At 48.1% G+C, this 17,790-nt stretch overlaps 2 protein-coding genes across 2 annotated transcripts in view; one reads left to right on the top strand and one right to left on the bottom strand.

The window, feature by feature from the left end:
* Window positions 1-3,475: 3,475 nt before the first annotated feature.
* On the bottom strand, window positions 3,476-16,876 carry LOC143975767 (beta-1,4-galactosyltransferase galt-1-like). The gene is made up of 2 exons (XM_077478286.1): window positions 16,767-16,876; window positions 3,476-4,904 (listed from the first exon to the last, which is right to left on the bottom strand). Exon 2 carries the CDS (start codon window positions 4,878-4,880, stop codon window positions 3,618-3,620), a length of 1,263 nt encoding a protein of 420 aa, XP_077334412.1. The 5' UTR covers window positions 4,881-4,904; window positions 16,767-16,876; the 3' UTR covers window positions 3,476-3,617.
* LOC143975766 (beta-1,4-galactosyltransferase galt-1-like) overlaps window positions 15,157-17,790 on the top strand; it is a 30,518-nt gene continuing 27,884 nt past the window's right edge. Inside the window, exon 1 of the mRNA XM_077478285.1 lies at window positions 15,157-15,403. The gene's annotated coding sequence lies outside the window, so the exon portion shown is untranslated. The remainder of the gene's footprint in view (window positions 15,404-17,790) is intronic.

The raw sequence follows: 17,790 nt of genomic DNA, 5'->3' as shown, positions 1-17,790 counted from the left end.
AGCACCCTATACCAAGTTACCAGTCCTTATAAGAACTTTTGTGGAACAAGCAGGTTGTGTGTTAGTGATTAGCAGACTGTACGTCAGTCCCTATACCGCTGAAGGACTGCTGCAGTATAGGTGAGCGGTCAGCAGTGGTGCACGTCAACCCTATCTATTGTGGACCGATAGCGGTCCTTACAGAACAGCAGACTGTACCGCACTCAAGCCTATGTACCGTAGCACCCTATACCAAGTTACCAGTCCTTATAAGAACTTTTGTGGACCAAGCAGGTTGTGTATTAGTGTTTAGCAGACTGTACGTCAGTCCCTATACCGCTGAAGGACTGCTGCAGTATAGGGCAGCGGTCAGCAGTGGTGCACGTCAACCCTATCTATTGTGGACCGATAGCGGTCCTTACAGAACAGCAGACTGTACCGCACTCAAGCCTATGTACCGTAGCACCCTATACCAAGTTACCAGTCCTTATAAGAACTTTTGTGGAACAAGCAGGTTGTGTGTTAGTGATTAGCAGACTGTACGTCAGTCCCTATACCGCTGAAGGACTGCTGCAGTATAGGGCAGCGGTCAGCAGTGGTGCACGTCAACCCTATCTATTGTGGACCGATAGCGGTCCTTACAGAACAGCAGACTGTACCGCACTCAAGCCTATGTACCGTAGCACCCTATACCAAGTTACCAGTCCTTATAAGAACTTTTGTGGAACAAGCAGGTTGTGTGTTAGTGATTAGCAGACTGTACGTCAGTCCCTATACCGCTGAAGGACTGCTGCAGTATAGGGCAGCGGTCAGCAGTGGTGCACGTCAACCCTATCTATTGTGGACCGATAGCGGTCCTTACAGAACAGCAGACTGTACCGCACTCAAGCCTATGTACCGTAGCACCCTATACCAAGTTACCAGTCCTTATAAGAACTTTTGTGGACCAAGCAGGTTGTGTATTAGTGTTTAGCAGACTGTACGTCAGTCCCTATACCGCTGAAGGACTGCTGCAGTATAGGGCAGCGGTCAGCAGTGGTGCACGTCAACCCTATCTATTGTGGACCGATAGCGGTCCTTACAGAACAGCAGACTGTACCGCACTCAAGCCTATGTACCGTAGCACCCTATACCAAGTTACCAGTCCTTATAAGAACTTTTGTGGAACAAGCAGGTTGTGTGTTAGTGATTAGCAGACTGTACGTCAGTCCCTATACCGCTGAAGGACTGCTGCAGTATAGGTGAGCGGTCAGCAGTGGTGCACGTCAACCCTATCTATTGTGGACCTATAGCGGTCCTTACAGAACAGCAGACTGTACCGCACTCAAGCCTATGTACCGTAGCACCCTATACCAAGTTACCAGTCCTTATAAGAACTTTTGTGGACCAAGCAGGTTGTGTATTAGTGTTTAGCAGACTGTACGTCAGTCCCTATACCGCTGAAGGACTGCTGCAGTATAGGGCAGCGGTCAGCAGTGGTGCACGTCAACCCTATCTATTGTGGACCGATAGCGGTCCTTACAGAACAGCAGACTGTACCGCACTCAAGCCTATGTACCGTAGCACCCTATACCAAGTTACCAGTCCTTATAAGAACTTTTGTGGAACAAGCAGGTTGTGTGTTAGTGATTAGCAGACTGTACGTCAGTCCCTATACCGCTGAAGGACTGCTGCAGTATAGGTGAGCGGTCAGCAGTGGTGCACGTCAACCCTATCTATTGTGGACCTATAGCGGTCCTTACAGAACAGCAGACTGTACCGCACTCAAGCCTATGTACCGTAGCACCCTATACCAAGTTACCAGTCCTTATAAGAACTTTTGTGGACCAAGCAGGTTGTGTATTAGTGTTTAGCAGACTGTACGTCAGTCCCTATACCGCTGAAGGACTGCTGCAGTATAGGTGAGCGGTCAGCAGTGGTGCACGTCAACCCTATCTATTGTGGACCTATAGCGGTCCTTACAGAACAGCAGACTGTACCGCACTCAAGCCTATGTACCGTAGCACCCTATACCAAGTTACCAGTCCTTATAAGAACTTTTGTGGAACAAGCAGGTTGTGTGTTAGTGATTAGCAGACTGTACGTCAGTCCCTATACCGCTGAAGGACTGCTGCAGTATAGGGCAGCGGTCAGCAGTGGTGCACGTCAACCCTATCTATTGTGGACCGATAGCGGTCCTTACAGAACAGCAGACTGTACCGCACTCAAGCCTATGTACCGTAGCACCCTATACCAAGTTACCAGTCCTTATAAGAACTTTTGTGGAACAAGTGAGTTGTGAATGTTTAGCAGACTGCAGCAGAAGGGCAGCAGTCAAGTATAATATCCTTTCTATATTTGGAAGAAAGAATATTATACATGTACAAGCCTATTACTGTACCACTGATACCAGTCCTGAAAAGAACCTTTGTGGAACTAATAATAACAGCAAGTCTTTAAAATTACCCTCACTGCCTGACAACACTGCTTCCTTCCTGTCCCTATACAAATTGGCAAAAAAAGAGAACGATTAGTGGTTACTGGAACAGCTCTTTTGTGGACCTTGATAGTAACAGCTAATGATGATGATGATGATGATGATGATGAAAGACTAATCTGGCTGTCCCTGTAGCATACACCGTCCTTTCCCTTTCTCTAAACTAACAAAAGACACTCAGGCTGCTGCAAGAATCAGCAGCACAGCAAACCTATCAACACCTAACACCTATACCAGTCCTGAAAAGAACTTTTGTGTACCAAATAGCTAGTGGTTTATCTCTCCCTACTCCACACAGGAACCTGTCCCTATCGTAACAGAAGAAAGAATGTAAAATGGCCACCGGATCGGGTGTATTTATAGGTTAGGGGGAATGTACAAGTGTCCATGTGCTGTCATGTCTCAATTGGCTGTCCTGTATCACATGATAAACGTGTCACCAAAGGTTAAAGTTCTTGTATACATTAAACACGTAAGTCCGCCGCGGCGAACGACGGAAAAAGGCGTTCGAACGTGCGGACCGCGAATGTCGGAAATTCGCCGCGAAACGACCGCCGGGCGAACCGTTCGGCCATCACTAGTTGTATAGAGATGGGTGAAAGAAAAAAGAGGCAAAGTGAAGATGACCATGGATTGGGGAAAGAGAAAGTAGGTACATAGAAGATGACCTTAGAAGGTGGTAGAGGGAGAGGAGGTAAGAAGAAAAAAAGAAGACCATGGCTTGGGGAAGAGAGAGAAGGCAGAAGAGATGAGCATGGATTGGGGCAAGAGAAAGTACGCACATAGAAGATGACCTTAGAAGGTGGTAGAGGGAGAGGAGGTAAGAAGAAAAAAAGAAGACCATGGCTTGGGGAAGAGAGAGAAGGCAGAAGAGATGAGCATGGATTTGGGGAAAGTGAGGAGACATATTGAACATTAGGGTTAGGAGAAAAAGAGGGAGTGGTGGGGAGATCTTGTTATATAATGGAGTAGGAAGCAGTGACGGATCAGTATTATATAATGTACGGAGATGCTGGGTGATACATAAAAAACATATTTATTTATTACACCCAACTAATCAGTGGAGATTTCTTGGAGGTAACCTCTCTACACCAGTTAATCAGTTTGATCAATATTCTGCCTATACAAAAGTTCCATAATTTGTATGTAGGATAAGAGGGAACTATTGGAGAGGGAAGAGTTTCTGAATGACTCTCTTCACATTGGGCACTAAGGATATATTGTATTTCCACAGTATGTCATCCCGGATCTGGTCCTTACTGACGACGTCCTTCCTTCGGACATTTTTACAATGGAAAGTCTTGGCCATCTCGATCGGCACATCATTAGATTGTCCTACGTATTTCGAAACATAATGGATGGAGGTCTGGAACACTTCCCTGGGGATTAGGATTATTTTACGAGGATTATGCGTTTTTGGGTTAATGGGATTTGGGAAGGCGTGGTGGAGAATATTGTCCCCGGGAACGTGAGACCACAGGTCAAATTCAGGACGCTTGTCTGATGCGGAGAAGACCTGAGTTTCAATGCGGAAGACACTGGTGTTCGGGAACTGTTTCTGAAGGCTCTCCATCAGCGATGACCAGTCCCAGTCCTTGACTGGAAGAATAATTTCATCAATGTCATTGAGCAGAACAAACTTACTTTTGTACATGTTCCTGTATAGACAATCATTTAAGGTTGCAATTTGCCCAAAATAACCGATTTCCTCAGTGAGTCCTGGGGTGTATGTCCACTTTTTCGATGTCTGGAGATGGCGGTCTATTGGCCATGGCACCACCTCTAGAGTTCCTTCATCAATGTAATGATGTAACACCTTCTCCACATCCTGGGAACAGTTTGTGTTATAGATGGTGACCTTTGAGGCCCCCAGAATCTTGTACATCTCAATACTCTGGATCACCTGGAGGACATTGTTGTAGTTTCCATACAAAGTAGAAATACAGACGGTGAAATTGGAGGAGATTGGCTGTAGTGGACGGTTTCTGACTTTAAATAGGAGTTTCTGTCTCTTGTTTGTGGAAATTATGGGAGAGAAAGACATATAAGTGTAATCACATCCGGAAGGTTCTGTACACAGGAGATTCGCCATTCCATATGGGAACCCAAATCTGTCTCTATGAAAATCTATTTTTGCCCTGACAAAGACGTTCTGATTGGAGGAACAATGGAAGATACAGTAGAGTTCTTTCACGGACACATGGAGGATGGCGATGACCCGGACTGATTGGCCAGGTCTAGGGTCATAATACGGGGAGATGATAAATGTTCGGTTATCCAGAGCTGTAATGGTGTCTGTGGCAATGGGAAGTCCATGAGATCTCATCTTCCGATGTCTGATTTCTGCATAGTAGGGGTAATAAAAGACAACAACGCCTACAAATATGATCAGTGTGCAGAACATGAATCTTAAACACGTCCACATTCTGGTCCCATCAGGCGATCACAGCTGTATGAAGACAAGAGAGTACAGAGTCAAATATATTCAGCGGAATTTGAAGTCTATAACTCTATCTATCACATATACCAGAGGAGCTTACACTCTAATGTATTCCTCACAATCACACCCTATTATCACTGCCAGTAATCACCAATGTGGGGGTTAATCGTAACACCAGCACCGAGATAGAGAGCACTGACACCAGCACCGTGATAGAGAGCACTGACCCCAGCACCGAGATAGAGAGCACTGACACCAGCACCGTGATAGAGAGCACTGATACCAGCACCGAGATAGAGAGCACTGACACCAGCACCGTGATAGAGAGCACTGACACCAGCACTGTGATAGAGAGCACTGAAACCAGCACCGTGATAGAGAGCACTGACACCAGCACCGATATAGAGAGCACTGACACCAGCACCGATATAGAGAGCACTGACACCAGCACCGTGATAGAGAGCACTGAGACCAGCACCGTGATAGAGAGCACTGAGACCACACCAGCACCGAGATAGAGAGCACTGACACTAGCACCGAGATAGAGAGCACTGGCACCAGCACCATGATAGAGAGCACTGAACCACACCAGCACCAAGATAGAGAGCACTGACACCAGCACCGAGATAGAGATCACTGACACCAGCACCGAGATAGAGAGCACTGACACCAGCACCGAGATAGAGAGCACTGACACCAGCACCGTGATAGAGAGCACTGACACCAGCACCGAGACAGAGAGAGAGCACTGACACCAGCATCGTGATAGAGAGCCCTGACACCACACCAGCACCGTGATAGAGAGAGCACTGACACCACGCCAGCACCAAGATAGAGAGCACTAACAGCAGCACTGATACTAGCAACTCGCTGCGGGACCCAAAAATATGACACAGCTCAACCTCTTCAAACAGGAGGGTACGGGCATATAGTATGGTGTGCTTTTTTTGTACAAGGAAGTGAGCCAAAGATAGAAAAAAGGTCTGTGTGCTAGATTAAATAAATAGTTTATAGAGTTATGCATATACATGGTCTACTGGTCACATGTGTTGAATTCCTCCGAGATCCATGCCTCATTCATTTTTATAAATGTGAGGTAGTCAACACTGTCGTGAGCTAGGCGAGTGAGCTTATCGGTCACGATCCCCCTGCTGCGCTGAACGTCCTTTCGGACAGGACACTGGACGAGGGGAAAGCCAACAGTTCGATTGCAAATTGGGCAAGCTCTGGCCAGAGGTCAAGCCTGCCCACCCAGTAGTCCAGGGGTTCATCACTCCTCAGAGCGTCCACTTCGGCCGTTAACCCGATGTAGTCGGACACCTGACGGTCTAGGCGTTCCCTGATGCTGGATCCAGATGACACCTGTCGATGGGTCGGCTGAAAGAATGACCTCATATCCAAAGTCACCAACACATCTTCAAACCGGGCCTCTTCTTGCAGCCGCTGTTGGATTGGTACCCGCAACTCTTTCTCTGGGAGTGGGAATTCCTCCTCTGCCAGCGCACGCAAAAGCAGAATGCAGCATTTCTCGAAGCAAGGCCTGGAAGTGCTGCATTCTGACAGCCCTCTGTGACGGCGGTAACATTTCCGCCATTTTGTGTTTGTACCGGGGGTCTAAGTACATTGCCACGCAGTACTGGTCCTTGACCCTTATGGTTTTTATACGGGGTCCCTGTTAAAACTCTGGAGCATGAAGGCCCCCATTTGCACTAAACTGGAAGCGGTGTGGTGGCCTGGCTCCTGCTCATCATCCAGGATAATGTCATCCTCCTCGTTCTCCTCCCCCCATCCACGCACAACAGGGATCCCAGAAAGGTTTAAAGCATGCTCTTCTTGCTCCTCCTCATCCGCCCCGGCACCATCCTCCTCTGACTCCTCTTCAGACTCCTGTTGTTGACTTGTCTCAGATAGAGTAGCCCCCCCCTGGGAATTCATCCAGCATTGCGACTTCCTCATCTTCCTGCTCCTGCTCCTCCATGGCTTGATCAATGACACGATACAATGCACGCTCCATAAAGAAGGCATAAGGTACCATGTCACTGATGGCGCCATGGCTACGACTGACCAGTTTGGTGATCTCATCAAATGGCCGCAGAAGTCTGCATGCGTCGCGCATGAGCAGCCACTGGCGCGGTGAAAAAAAACCAAGCTCCCCAGAACCTGTTCTGCCGCAGAGTTCGTACAAGTAGTCGTTAACTGCATGTTTCTGCTGGAGCAGCCTATCAAGCATATAGAAGTATGAGTTCTGACCGGCAGATTGTGTCGCTGCTGAATATCAGCAAGGCGAGCCATGGCCGTGTTACATCTTCTGAAATGGGCCGAGATTTTCCTTGCCTGCCGCAAGATGTCCTGGACCGCAGGGTATTTGACACCGAATCGCTGCACGACCAAATTTAAGATGTGTGCCATGCATGGCACGTGCGTCATTTTGCCCTGTTTCAATGCGCTAAGCAGATTGGCACAGTTGTCACACACCACTTTACCAACTGTCAAATTGAGCGGTGTTAGCCACTGGTCTGCCTGTAAACGCAAAGCTGAAAGGAGTGCCGGGCCAGTTTGGCTCTTGGCTTCATGGCACAACAGACGCAGCACGGCATGGCAACATCTCACCTGGCATGTCGAATAGGTTCTGGGGAGCTTGGGCGGAGCAGCGGAAGAGACGCTAGCAGCGGAAAAGGAGGAGTCAGCCGAGGAGGAGAGGGAGGAGGATGGAGTAGGAGGAGGAGAAGAAGAGCCAGGCCTGCATGCAATCCGTGGCAGTAAAACCAAATCTACACTGGTGCCACGGGTTACATGCTTGACGGCCATCAGAAGGTTCACCTAGTGGGCAGTAAAAGTGATATACCTTCCCTGCCCATGTTTGCTAGACCACGTGTCTGTGGTCAGATGTATCTTGGCACCGACACTGTGTGCCAGAGATACATTCACTTGTCGCTGAACATGGCCATATAGCTCTGGGATGCCCTTCTGTGAGAAATACTTCCTTCCTGGGACCTTCCATTGTGGTGTTCCAATGGCCACAAATTTTCGAAAGGCCTCCGAGTCCACCAGTTTATATGGCAGTAGTTGGCGGGCTATCAGTTCTGACAAGCCAGTCGTCAACCGTCGGCCAAGAGGGTTATCCGGCGTCATCATTTTTTTACGCTCGAACATTAGGCCCACGGAAGCCTGCCTTTTTGCAGAAAAATGTGAGCTTGGCGTGATGGAAGGTGGAGTGGAGGACAATTGTGAGGAGAGAGGAGAAGGAGAAGTAGAAGACGAGGCTGAACGGTGAGAGCCTGGAGTGTGGCTTTGTGTGTTCCGCTGCTCCCACTGGGCTCGGTGATGGCTGCCCATGTGCCTTCTTAAGGCGGTCGTCCCTAGGTGAGTGTTGGGCTTACCGCGACTAATGCGTTGACTGCAAAGATTGCAGATGGCAACGCTATTGTCAGCAGCGGACACGTTAAAAAAGCCCACACTGAGGAGCCATGTGCCGGCGTCCTGGGAGCACCAGATGTGACCGTACATGGTCGATGACTCGCTCCTGATACATTTCCAGTCTGCTTTGTCCCTCCTGTGCAATGTAAGTTATTCCTGCTTCTCCTCCCTATCTGCTGGTCCATATCTCCCTCTGAACTCCCCTCCTCTTCCTCTCTTGTGGGCACCCACGTGACATCACTAGACACGTCATCATCGACGTCACCTTCCCCACCGCTATAATTAGAGATCTCAGAGTAGGCAGCAACACCGGGGACCAACCTCCTCCTTGGGCTGATCTGGATACTGTTGTCAGACTGCTGAGTGGCGGTTGTTGCTGCCTCCTCTTCCTGATCCAATACCAAGAGTGGCTGCGCATCAGAAATGTCTTGATATGGATCGGAAAATAATTCCTGTGACTCAAGCGGAAGGTATGTGGTGGTGGTGGTGGGGGTGTTGGTGGTAGTGTCTTTGGAGGTGCACACAGGAGAGAGTGAAGAAGAGGGTGCAGATCGAGAGGATGAGGAGGGTACAGAAGAGTAAGGCTGAGCAAGCCACTCAACCAAGTCTGGTGCTTCCTTTGACGTAATCGCACGCACCTTCTGCAATTTGCCACTTTGGCTCAAGTCTGTTGCTCCTGCCCTACCCCTACCACCCCTGCGGAAGGGCCTGCCTCTTCCTCTGCCTGTCATTTTTTAAACGACCTTGTGACAAAAGTCTCTAGAGAAGTAAAGTATGTATGTGGAAGAAGGTATATAACACCCCGTTTCAATCTGTCGTTTTTGGGGGCCACTGGTCTATCACACCAGTTATAATACTTTTTTTTAAATTGTGTTTGTCACTCTTTGTAGTATCGCTGCAGAACCGCTCAGCAGTCACAATGCTGCACAGTGGAAATGCACTATACTATGCTTTCTATATGTGCAAGTATTTTATACGAGTATTACACCCCTATATACTGCACACCAAATAGTACACCTATACCAGTCCTTAAAAGGACCTTTGTGGACCTAGTAGCTAGTGATTTGCAGACTGTCCCTGCTCCAAACACCAAACTGTCCCTCATTCCCTACACTGATAAAAGACAGCTGCAGAATCGGTCAGCAAGCACTCAGCAGTCAGCAGCAGTGCACCATAATATACTTTCTATATTTGAAAGAAAGTATATTATACGTGTACAACCCTATATACTGTACACCTATACCAGTCCTTTAAAAGGACTTTTGTGGACCTAATAATAATAGCTAGTGATTAAACTGACTGTCCCTGCTCCACACAGCGTCCTGTCCCTACACTGACAAAAGACAGAATGTAAAATGGCCGCCAGATCAGGTCTATTTATAAGGTAGGGGGAATGTCCAATTGTCCATGTGCTGAAATGTCTCAATTGACTGTCCTGTACCCCATGATGGATGTGTCATCATGGGTCAAAGGTTTTTGAAAAAAAAAAACAGTTTTGTGCTTAAAAAAAACAAAACAGTAAAGTTAGCCCAATGTTTTTGCATAATGTGAAAGATGAAGTTACGCCGAGTAAATAGATACCTAACATGCCACCCTTAAAAATTGCACACACTCGTGAAATGGCGCCAAACTTTGCTACTTAAAAATCCCCATAGGCGACACTTTAAATTTGTTTTCTGGTTACATGTTTTGCGTTACGGAGGAGGTCTAGGGCTAGAATTATTGCTCTCACTCTAACGTTCGCAGAGATACCTCACATGTGTGGTTTGAACACCGTTTTCGTATGTGGGCGGGACTTACGTATGCGTTCGCCTCTGCATGCGAGCACATGGGGACAGGGGCGCTTTAAAATTTTATTTTATTTTTTTATTGTTAATTTTACTTTATTTATTTTAGTTTGACATTTTTTTTCCTAAAAATAAATTTTTTGATCACTTTTATTCCTATTACAAGGAATGTAAACATCCCTTGTAATAGGAATATGGCATGACAGGTCCTCTTTACAGTGAGATATGAGGGGTCAATAAGCCCCCGCATCTCACCTCTAGGCTGGGAAGCCTGAAATAAAAAATAAAAAATGGCAGAGTATTGGCAGGGTATTGCTGGGTATTTCAGGGTATTGGCAGGTATTGCAGAGTATTTGGTATTGCAGGGTATTGCAGAGTATTGCAGGGTACTGCTCGGTAGGAAAGTGATTAACCACTTGCTGACATATACCTAGTACGTGATCTGGCACGTCTGGGTAAGGGGTGTGAATGCGCGCTGCTGGCGGCACCCTCCTGCTGGTGGCACCCTCCCGCTGGCAGCCCACTCCCGCTGGCGGCCCGCTCCCGCTGGGATTATACACTTTTGGTAAAGAAAAAGAAATATGGCCTATTGAAGGCTGGTAAAGTATCACTGATGTGCACCATTCGCTGAGTAGACGTTCTTCACCACTAGCTGAGGTGAGTGGACTGTCTCTCCTTCCAGTGACCCCACAGCTCAGGTAGGTCCAGTTCAAGTAGGTCCAGCTCAGGTAGGTCCTGCTCAGGTAGGTCCAGCTCAGGTAGGTCCAGTTCAAGTAGGTCCAGCTCAGGTAGGTCCTGCTCAGGTAGGTCCAGCTCAGGTAGGTCCTGCTCAGGTAGGTCCTGCTCAGGTAGGTCCAGTTCAGGTAGGTCCAGTTCAGGTAGGTCCTGCTCAGGTAGGTCCAGTTCAGGTAGGTCCTGCTCAGGTAGGTCCAGTTCAGGTAGGTCCTGCTCAGGTAGGCCCAGTTCAAGTAGGTCCAGCTCAGGTAGGTTCAGCTCAGATAGGTCCTGCTCAGGTAGGTCCAGTTCAGGTAATCCCAGTTCAAGTAGGTCCAGCTCAGGTAGTTCCTGCTCAGGTAGGTCCAGTTCAGGTAAGTCCAGCTCAGGTAGGTCTAGCTCAGGTAGGTCCAGCTCAGGTAGGTCCTGCTCAGGTAGGTCCTGCTCAGGTAGGTCCAGTTCAAGTAGGTCCAGCTCAGGTAGGTCCTGCTCAGGTAGGTCCAGTTCAGGTAGGCCCAGTTCAAGTAGGCCCAGCTCAGGTAGGTCCAGCTCAGGTAGGCCCTGCTCAGGTAGGTCCAGCTCAGGTAGGTCCTGCTCAGGTAGGTCCAGTTCAGGTAGGTTCAGCTCAGGCAGGTCCAGCTCAAGTAGGTCCTGCTCAGGTAGGCCCTGCTCAGGTAGGTCCAACTCAGGTAGACCCTGCTCAGGTAGGTCCAACTCAGGTAGGTCCAGCTCAGGTAGGTCCAGCTCACACACTTCCAACACTGAGGTTTGTTTTGTTTTGTTTTTAGCACCTTATGGATCCCTTTGTCTACAACTCCCCTCCCAATGTCTTCTGGTTTGACTCGGCTCCATCTTGCCCCCCTTTAATAAATGGGGGGGCCACATCACGTTAGCAATCGATTGGCTGACAACAATTAATATCCACTCACCTGTCTCCTTGGTTTCTCTCCGGTGTCTCCGTGGCTGGCTGGAAGGGTTCGTTGGCATCGCTCCCTCGTTGGGTTGGGAGATTCCAACCATCAAAGAAGTCATGTTTATTGAGGCTGCCATAGTAGAAGCACGATGGTGACCGATGATTATTTTATCTACAGCTCTTCTACAAGCGTGACCGCTTACGTTTCCTCTCTGTGTGCAAAGGAGGGACAACGGGACACGCAAAAGCCCACAGCGAGCTATTTATACAAGGTTTCTTTTGTATCGGCCCTCGCCTATTATGTAACTCTAGATAAGCACCTGAAAGATCACAACATACATGATATACAATGTAATACTGACATAAAAGCACACACATGGGTTGGACTTCGTGGACTTTTTCTCAACCTCACCTACTATGTACATACAGTGCCTTGTGAAAGTATTCGGCCCCCTTGAACTTTTCAACCTTTTGCCACATTTCAGGCTTCAAACATAAAGATATAAAATTTCTATTTTTTGTGAAGAATCACCAACAAGTGGGACACAATTGTGAAGTGGAACGAAATCTATTGGATTTTTGAAACTTTTTTAACTAATAAAAAAATGAAAAGTGGGGCGTGCAAAATGTTTCGGCCCCCTTGCGTTAATACTTTGTCAGTCGGTGGTGGACTGGCTTGGTGGGGCAGTGCCGCCATGGCAAAACCTTCATGTGTTCCTGGATGTCACTAGGAAGAGGGAAGCCAGCACAAGTCTGACTTCTCCCATGATCCCCATCCTGGCGGCACTCTCCAGACTCCCTCAGAGACTGCAGACACGATACAGGAGATGGTCAGAGACTGCAGACATGATACAAGAGCTCAATGCAGCCTCACCAGTTCCCATCAAATGCAGCCTCACTGTGCCCATCAATGCAGCCTCACTGTGCCCATCAATGCAGCCTCACTGTGCTCATCAAATGCAGCTTTACTCTGCTCGTGAATGCAGTCTCACTGTGCCCGCCATTGCAGCCTCACTGTGCCCGCCATTGCAGCCTCACTGTGTCCATCATTGCAGCCTCACTGTGCCCATCAATGCAGCCTCACTGTGCCCATCAAATGCAGCTTTACTGTGCTGTGAATGCAGTCTCACTGTGCCCATGAATGCAGCCTCACTGTGCCCATCACTTCAGCCTCTCCTGTGCCCCATGTCCCAGTCTGCAGTCTCTGTCTGCAGGAAGGTGTGTTGTTGATGCTCGGTACGGTACCTTGCATGCCAGCAGGATATCCATGACGGGCAGCAGCAGGCAGGGTCTGTTCTCGTTTTGGATGGGGACGGTGCTCCTTCCAGAGGATCTGTCTGCTGTGAGATGGAGTGGTCCCTGGCCATCTGCACCTTCAGCCGTCCTAATTTTCCGGCCCCAGTCAGCCTGTCCTCTGGTCCCGGGGAAATGGAGAGCACTAGGTGGGAGTTGGAGAGAAGGGGGAGCAGAGAGTACTGGCGGGGTTGGAGAGCACATGGGTGGGGGCAAAGAGCAGGGGGGAGTGGAGATCACAGGGGTGGGGAGTGGAGAGTGCTGGGGGGGAACTTGAGAGCAATGGTGGGGGCCAAAAAGAACACACGCTTTTATCTCAGTGAATGTTTTTATTAATTGACTGTCCTTTCAAGACTGTCACGATCAGCGCTTTCGATTGTGGTTGCTCCTGAATGTTTTTACTTGTATTCACACCCCTCCTGGTGTGCTCATCCACACAGCTGCTCTTTTGGGCTCTTGCAAGGTTCTTAGTGCAATAGATGTCCCAGTTTCCAGGCGGCAGACAGTTTTTGTCTGTTCAGTATAAATACAGCTGTTCTGTGAAGCCCTCAGAGGTTTGTTAGAAAACCTTAGTGAACAAACAGCATTATGAAGGCCGAGGAACGCACCAGACAGGTCAGGGATGAAGTTGTGGAGAAGTATAAAGCAGGGTTGGGTTATAAAGAAATCTCCCAAGCTTTGACCATCTCACGGAGCTCTGTTCAATCCATCATCGGGAAAATGGAAAGAGTATGGGCACAACTGCAAACCTACCAAGACATGGCCGTCCACCTAAACTGACCAGGCCGGGCAAGGAGAGCATTCATCAGAGAAGAGCCAAGAGGTCCATGGTAACTCTGGAGGAGCTGCAGAGATCCACAGCTCAGGGGGGAGAATCTGTCCACAGGACAACTATTAGTCGTCTCTCCACAAATCTGCCCTTTATGGAAGAGTGACAAGAAGAAAGACATTGGAGAAAGAAAGTCATAAGAAGTCCTGTTTGTAGTTTGTGAGAAGCCATGTGGGGGAGGGGGCAGCAAACATGTGGAAGAAGGTGATCTGGTCAGAGGAGACCAAAATTCTACTTTATGGCCTAAAAGCAAAACGCTATGTGTGGGGAAAACGAACACTGCCCATCCCCCGAACACACCATCCCCACCGTGAGACATGGCGGTGGCAGCATCATGTGGTGGGGATGGTTTTCTTCAGCAGGGACAGGGAAGCTGGTCAGAGTTGATTGGAAGATGGATGAAGCCAAATACAGGACAATCTTAGAAGAAAACCTGTTAGAGTCGGCAGAAGACTTGAGACCGGGGCGGAGGTTCCCCTTCCAGCAGGACAACGACCCGAAACATCCAGCCAGAGCTACAATGGAATGGTTTACATCAAAGCATATTCATGTGTTAGAATGACCCAGTCACAGTCCAGACCTAAATCCCATTGAGAATCTGTGGCCAGACTTGAAAATTGCTGATCACAGACGCTCTCCATCCAATCTGACAGAGCTTGAGATATTTTACAAAGAAGAAGAATGGGGCAGAAATGTCCTCTCTAGATGGGCAAAGCTGGTAGAGACACCCCCAAAAAGACTTGTAGAGAAAGGGGGTTCTACAAAGTATTGACTCCGGGGGGGGAGCCATACAAATGCCCCTCCCCCACACTTTTCACATATTTATTTGTATCATTTATCATTTTCCTTCCACTTCACAGTTATGTGACACTTTGTGTTGGTCCATCACATAAAATCCCAATAAAATACATTTATGTTTTTGGTTGGAAAAAAATATGGGGGAACGTCAAGGGGTATGAATACTTTTTCATGACACTGCGGGGCCTTAGAAAGGAGGTTGTACCCTCCAAACATTTCCATAATGAGAGATTCTTGTCCAGGTGACGAGCAGAGTATATTGAGTGTATGGGTTATGGATTATGTATTGATAATTGATGAAGAGGAAGAACAATTAAAGGTAAGGAAGTGTCAGAGAAAGCTTCAGCAATATCCTTCTAATTGTGAGTTTGAAGGATTGAATGATCTTCCCAACAGGAAAGTTGAGAGTTAATGGAAGAGTATAAATTATGCAAATCAGGTGAAATATGTAAAGGGCTTCATGAGATAAGATAAGGATGAGATCTTTGACCTCACAGTATACCGAGAAGGAGCAGAAACAGATTCCATAGAAGTAGACATCGGCGGTGACTCTACAGATATTTCTGATGTGGAGCCGTCTATCTCTTCTCGTCAGGGAGGGGGGAAGGAAAAGAAAACAAAAAATTCCGTCTCTTTTTTTTTTTTTTTTTTTTAAGAGAAGAGTGTGGGACAGCGACCCCCCCAAATCCAACGAGAAGTATAATCATCATCCCAAAGAAAAGGCCAGGACAAGATGGAGGCACAAAGAAGTGGAGAGGTGAGTCCAGCGGTGCCCCAATGTGAATGGGATTGATTTCAGATTTCAGAATACTTTAATTTAATTCAAAAGGGAAATAATTGCTCTACGACCACATTCAACACAAGACAACACAAGATCACAATAATGAACAGAACAAAGACACAATACAATGACCAATGACAGCCATTGGTACAAATAAAACAAATTAAAACTAAACTCTAATAAAACTCCTCTACTATTTAAATACAACATAGAATAAATAACACAGATAGAGATGGGTAGAGCAGTTCAAGCCGAGCAAAAGTACGGCGGCAAAACTTCGCCCCGTTCAGCAAACACCCCGAATTTGAAGGTAGCTCACGGGATGTTGGCCCGCCGAGCGCCCCCCAAGGCACCCGCACGCTTCGCAGTGCATTCTGGGGCCCTAATTGGATGAAACCTTGGCACCTGACCGCTGCTCAGGTGCAAGGCTTCACCAATTAGCATTGTCAGAGCCCTGGTTGGACAAAATAATGATTACTTTCTCCAGTCTCGGCTCAGTGCTCATAGTCCCATAACATTACATAACATTTAGTGCTGTATACATTTTTATTTTTTTTTGTCCCCTGCCTGCCCTGCCCCCTTTTTGTTAAATTGTCAGAAGCAGTATTGCTGGCGGAGACGTGGGGTTCTCCCTTTTTAATTTTTTTTTTTATAGTTTTTACATTTCAATCGGCGTCAGTCCTCAATTTAAAGTGCGCCACACACCACTTTTCTTTGAATAAAATGCATCCAATCACACATGGAGGGTGGGGGGGGGGGGGTTGGGGGGCTAGAGGAACAAAGTTATAGGTATGGAAAAGCCCAGTTATGGGGGATGGAGAACCTCAGTTAGGGGGGATATAGGAGCTTAATTATGAGGGATGGAGGAGTTCAGTTATGGGGGGCTGGGGGAGCTCAGCAATGGGAGATAGAGGACCTCAGTTATGAAAGATGGAGGACCTCAGTTATGGGGGATGGAAGAGCTCAATTATGAGGGATGAAGGACCCCAGTTATGAGGGATGGAGGAGCTCAGTTATGAGGGATGGAGGAGCTCAGTTATGAAGGATGGAGGACCTCAGTTATGGGGGATGAAGGAGCTCAGTTATGGGGGATGGAGGAGCTCAGTTATGGGTGATTGAGGACCCCAGTTATGGGGGATGGATGACTTCAGTTATGAGAGATGGAGGACCTCAGTTGGTGGATGAGGATGATGATTTCATCCATGCAACTCCATTATGCCAGCTTGTCAGCCTCAGGTGACCGTGTCCCATCCAAGGAATAAGTGAGTGAGTCAAAATCTACAGCATGGGGGGGGGGGGGGGGGCACAGGCAGCAGCACACACTAACTCTATGACTTACCCTCCACGCTGTTCTCTCGTATCTGCATTCACCTGAGAAGGCTGGGTCCACTTTCACTACTGACAAACTGACCACACCCCCTGCCCGAATCCCGGCCAATCACATTGCACACTAAACTAGCAGCAGCTAGCATGCTCCGTCTCAGCAGGGAAGGAAGCAGGGCAAGTGCTGGCGTTGATCACCTGTCGGGGGTGCTAGTGGAAGGCGGCGGTGGCTCAGGGTTGTATGCTTCTTTCTGCTTCTCTATTGCGCGGGTCAGCGGCTGCCTGCAGATGAAAATTTAATTTCGTGTGCTGCTGGGGGGAGGCAGGAGTGGGCCCCTTGAGACGCTCGGGCCCCTTACAATAGTATTACCTGTACCCCCCTGATGGCAGCCCTGGTTATGGTTGATGGAGGAGCTCAGTTATGAGGGATGGAGGGCCTCAGTTATGGAAGATGGAGGACCTTAGTTATGCTGGATGTAGGACCCCAGTTATGAGGGATGGAGGAGCTCAGTTATGAGGGATGGAGGAGCTCAATTATGGGGGATGGAGGACCTCAGTTATGGGTGATGAAGATTCTCAGTTATGAGGGATGGAGGACCTCAGTTATGGGTGATGAAGATTCTCAGTTATGAGGGATGGAGGACCTCAGTTATGGGTGATGAAGATTCTCAGTTATGAGGGATGGAGGACCTCAGTTATGGGTGATGAAGATTCTCAGTTATGAGGGATGGAGGACCTCAGTTATGGGGGATGGAGGACCTCAGTAATGGGGGATGGAGATTCTCAGTTAGGAAGGATGGAGGACCTCAGTTATTGGGGATGGAAAAGCTCAGTTATGGGGGCTGTAGGAGCTTAGTAATGGGAGATGGAGGATCTCAGGAATGGGAGATGGAGGATCTCAGTAATGGGAGATGGAGGATCTCAGGAATGGGAGATGGAGGATCTCAGTAATGGGAGATGGAGGACCTCAGGAATGGGGGGTGGATGATCTCAGTTATGGGTCTGGAGCAGCTCAGTTATGAAGGAAGTGAGTTTGAAGG

The sequence above is a fragment of the Lithobates pipiens genome, unplaced genomic scaffold (genome assembly GCF_037356315.1).
Source record: "Lithobates pipiens isolate NorthernLeopardFrog02 unplaced genomic scaffold, aLitPip1_a1.2 Scaffold_13, whole genome shotgun sequence".
Classification (NCBI taxonomy): domain Eukaryota; kingdom Metazoa; phylum Chordata; class Amphibia; order Anura; family Ranidae; genus Lithobates; species Lithobates pipiens.
Note: the sequence above shows the minus strand (reverse complement) of the source record. Positions and strands in the feature narration are given on the sequence as shown.

Bases quoted from the DNA above. Each gene is read 5' to 3' on its own strand.
- LOC143975767 (XM_077478286.1), bottom strand. From the start codon at position 4,880: ATGTGGACGTGTTTAAGATTCATGTTCTGCACACTGATCATATTTGTA.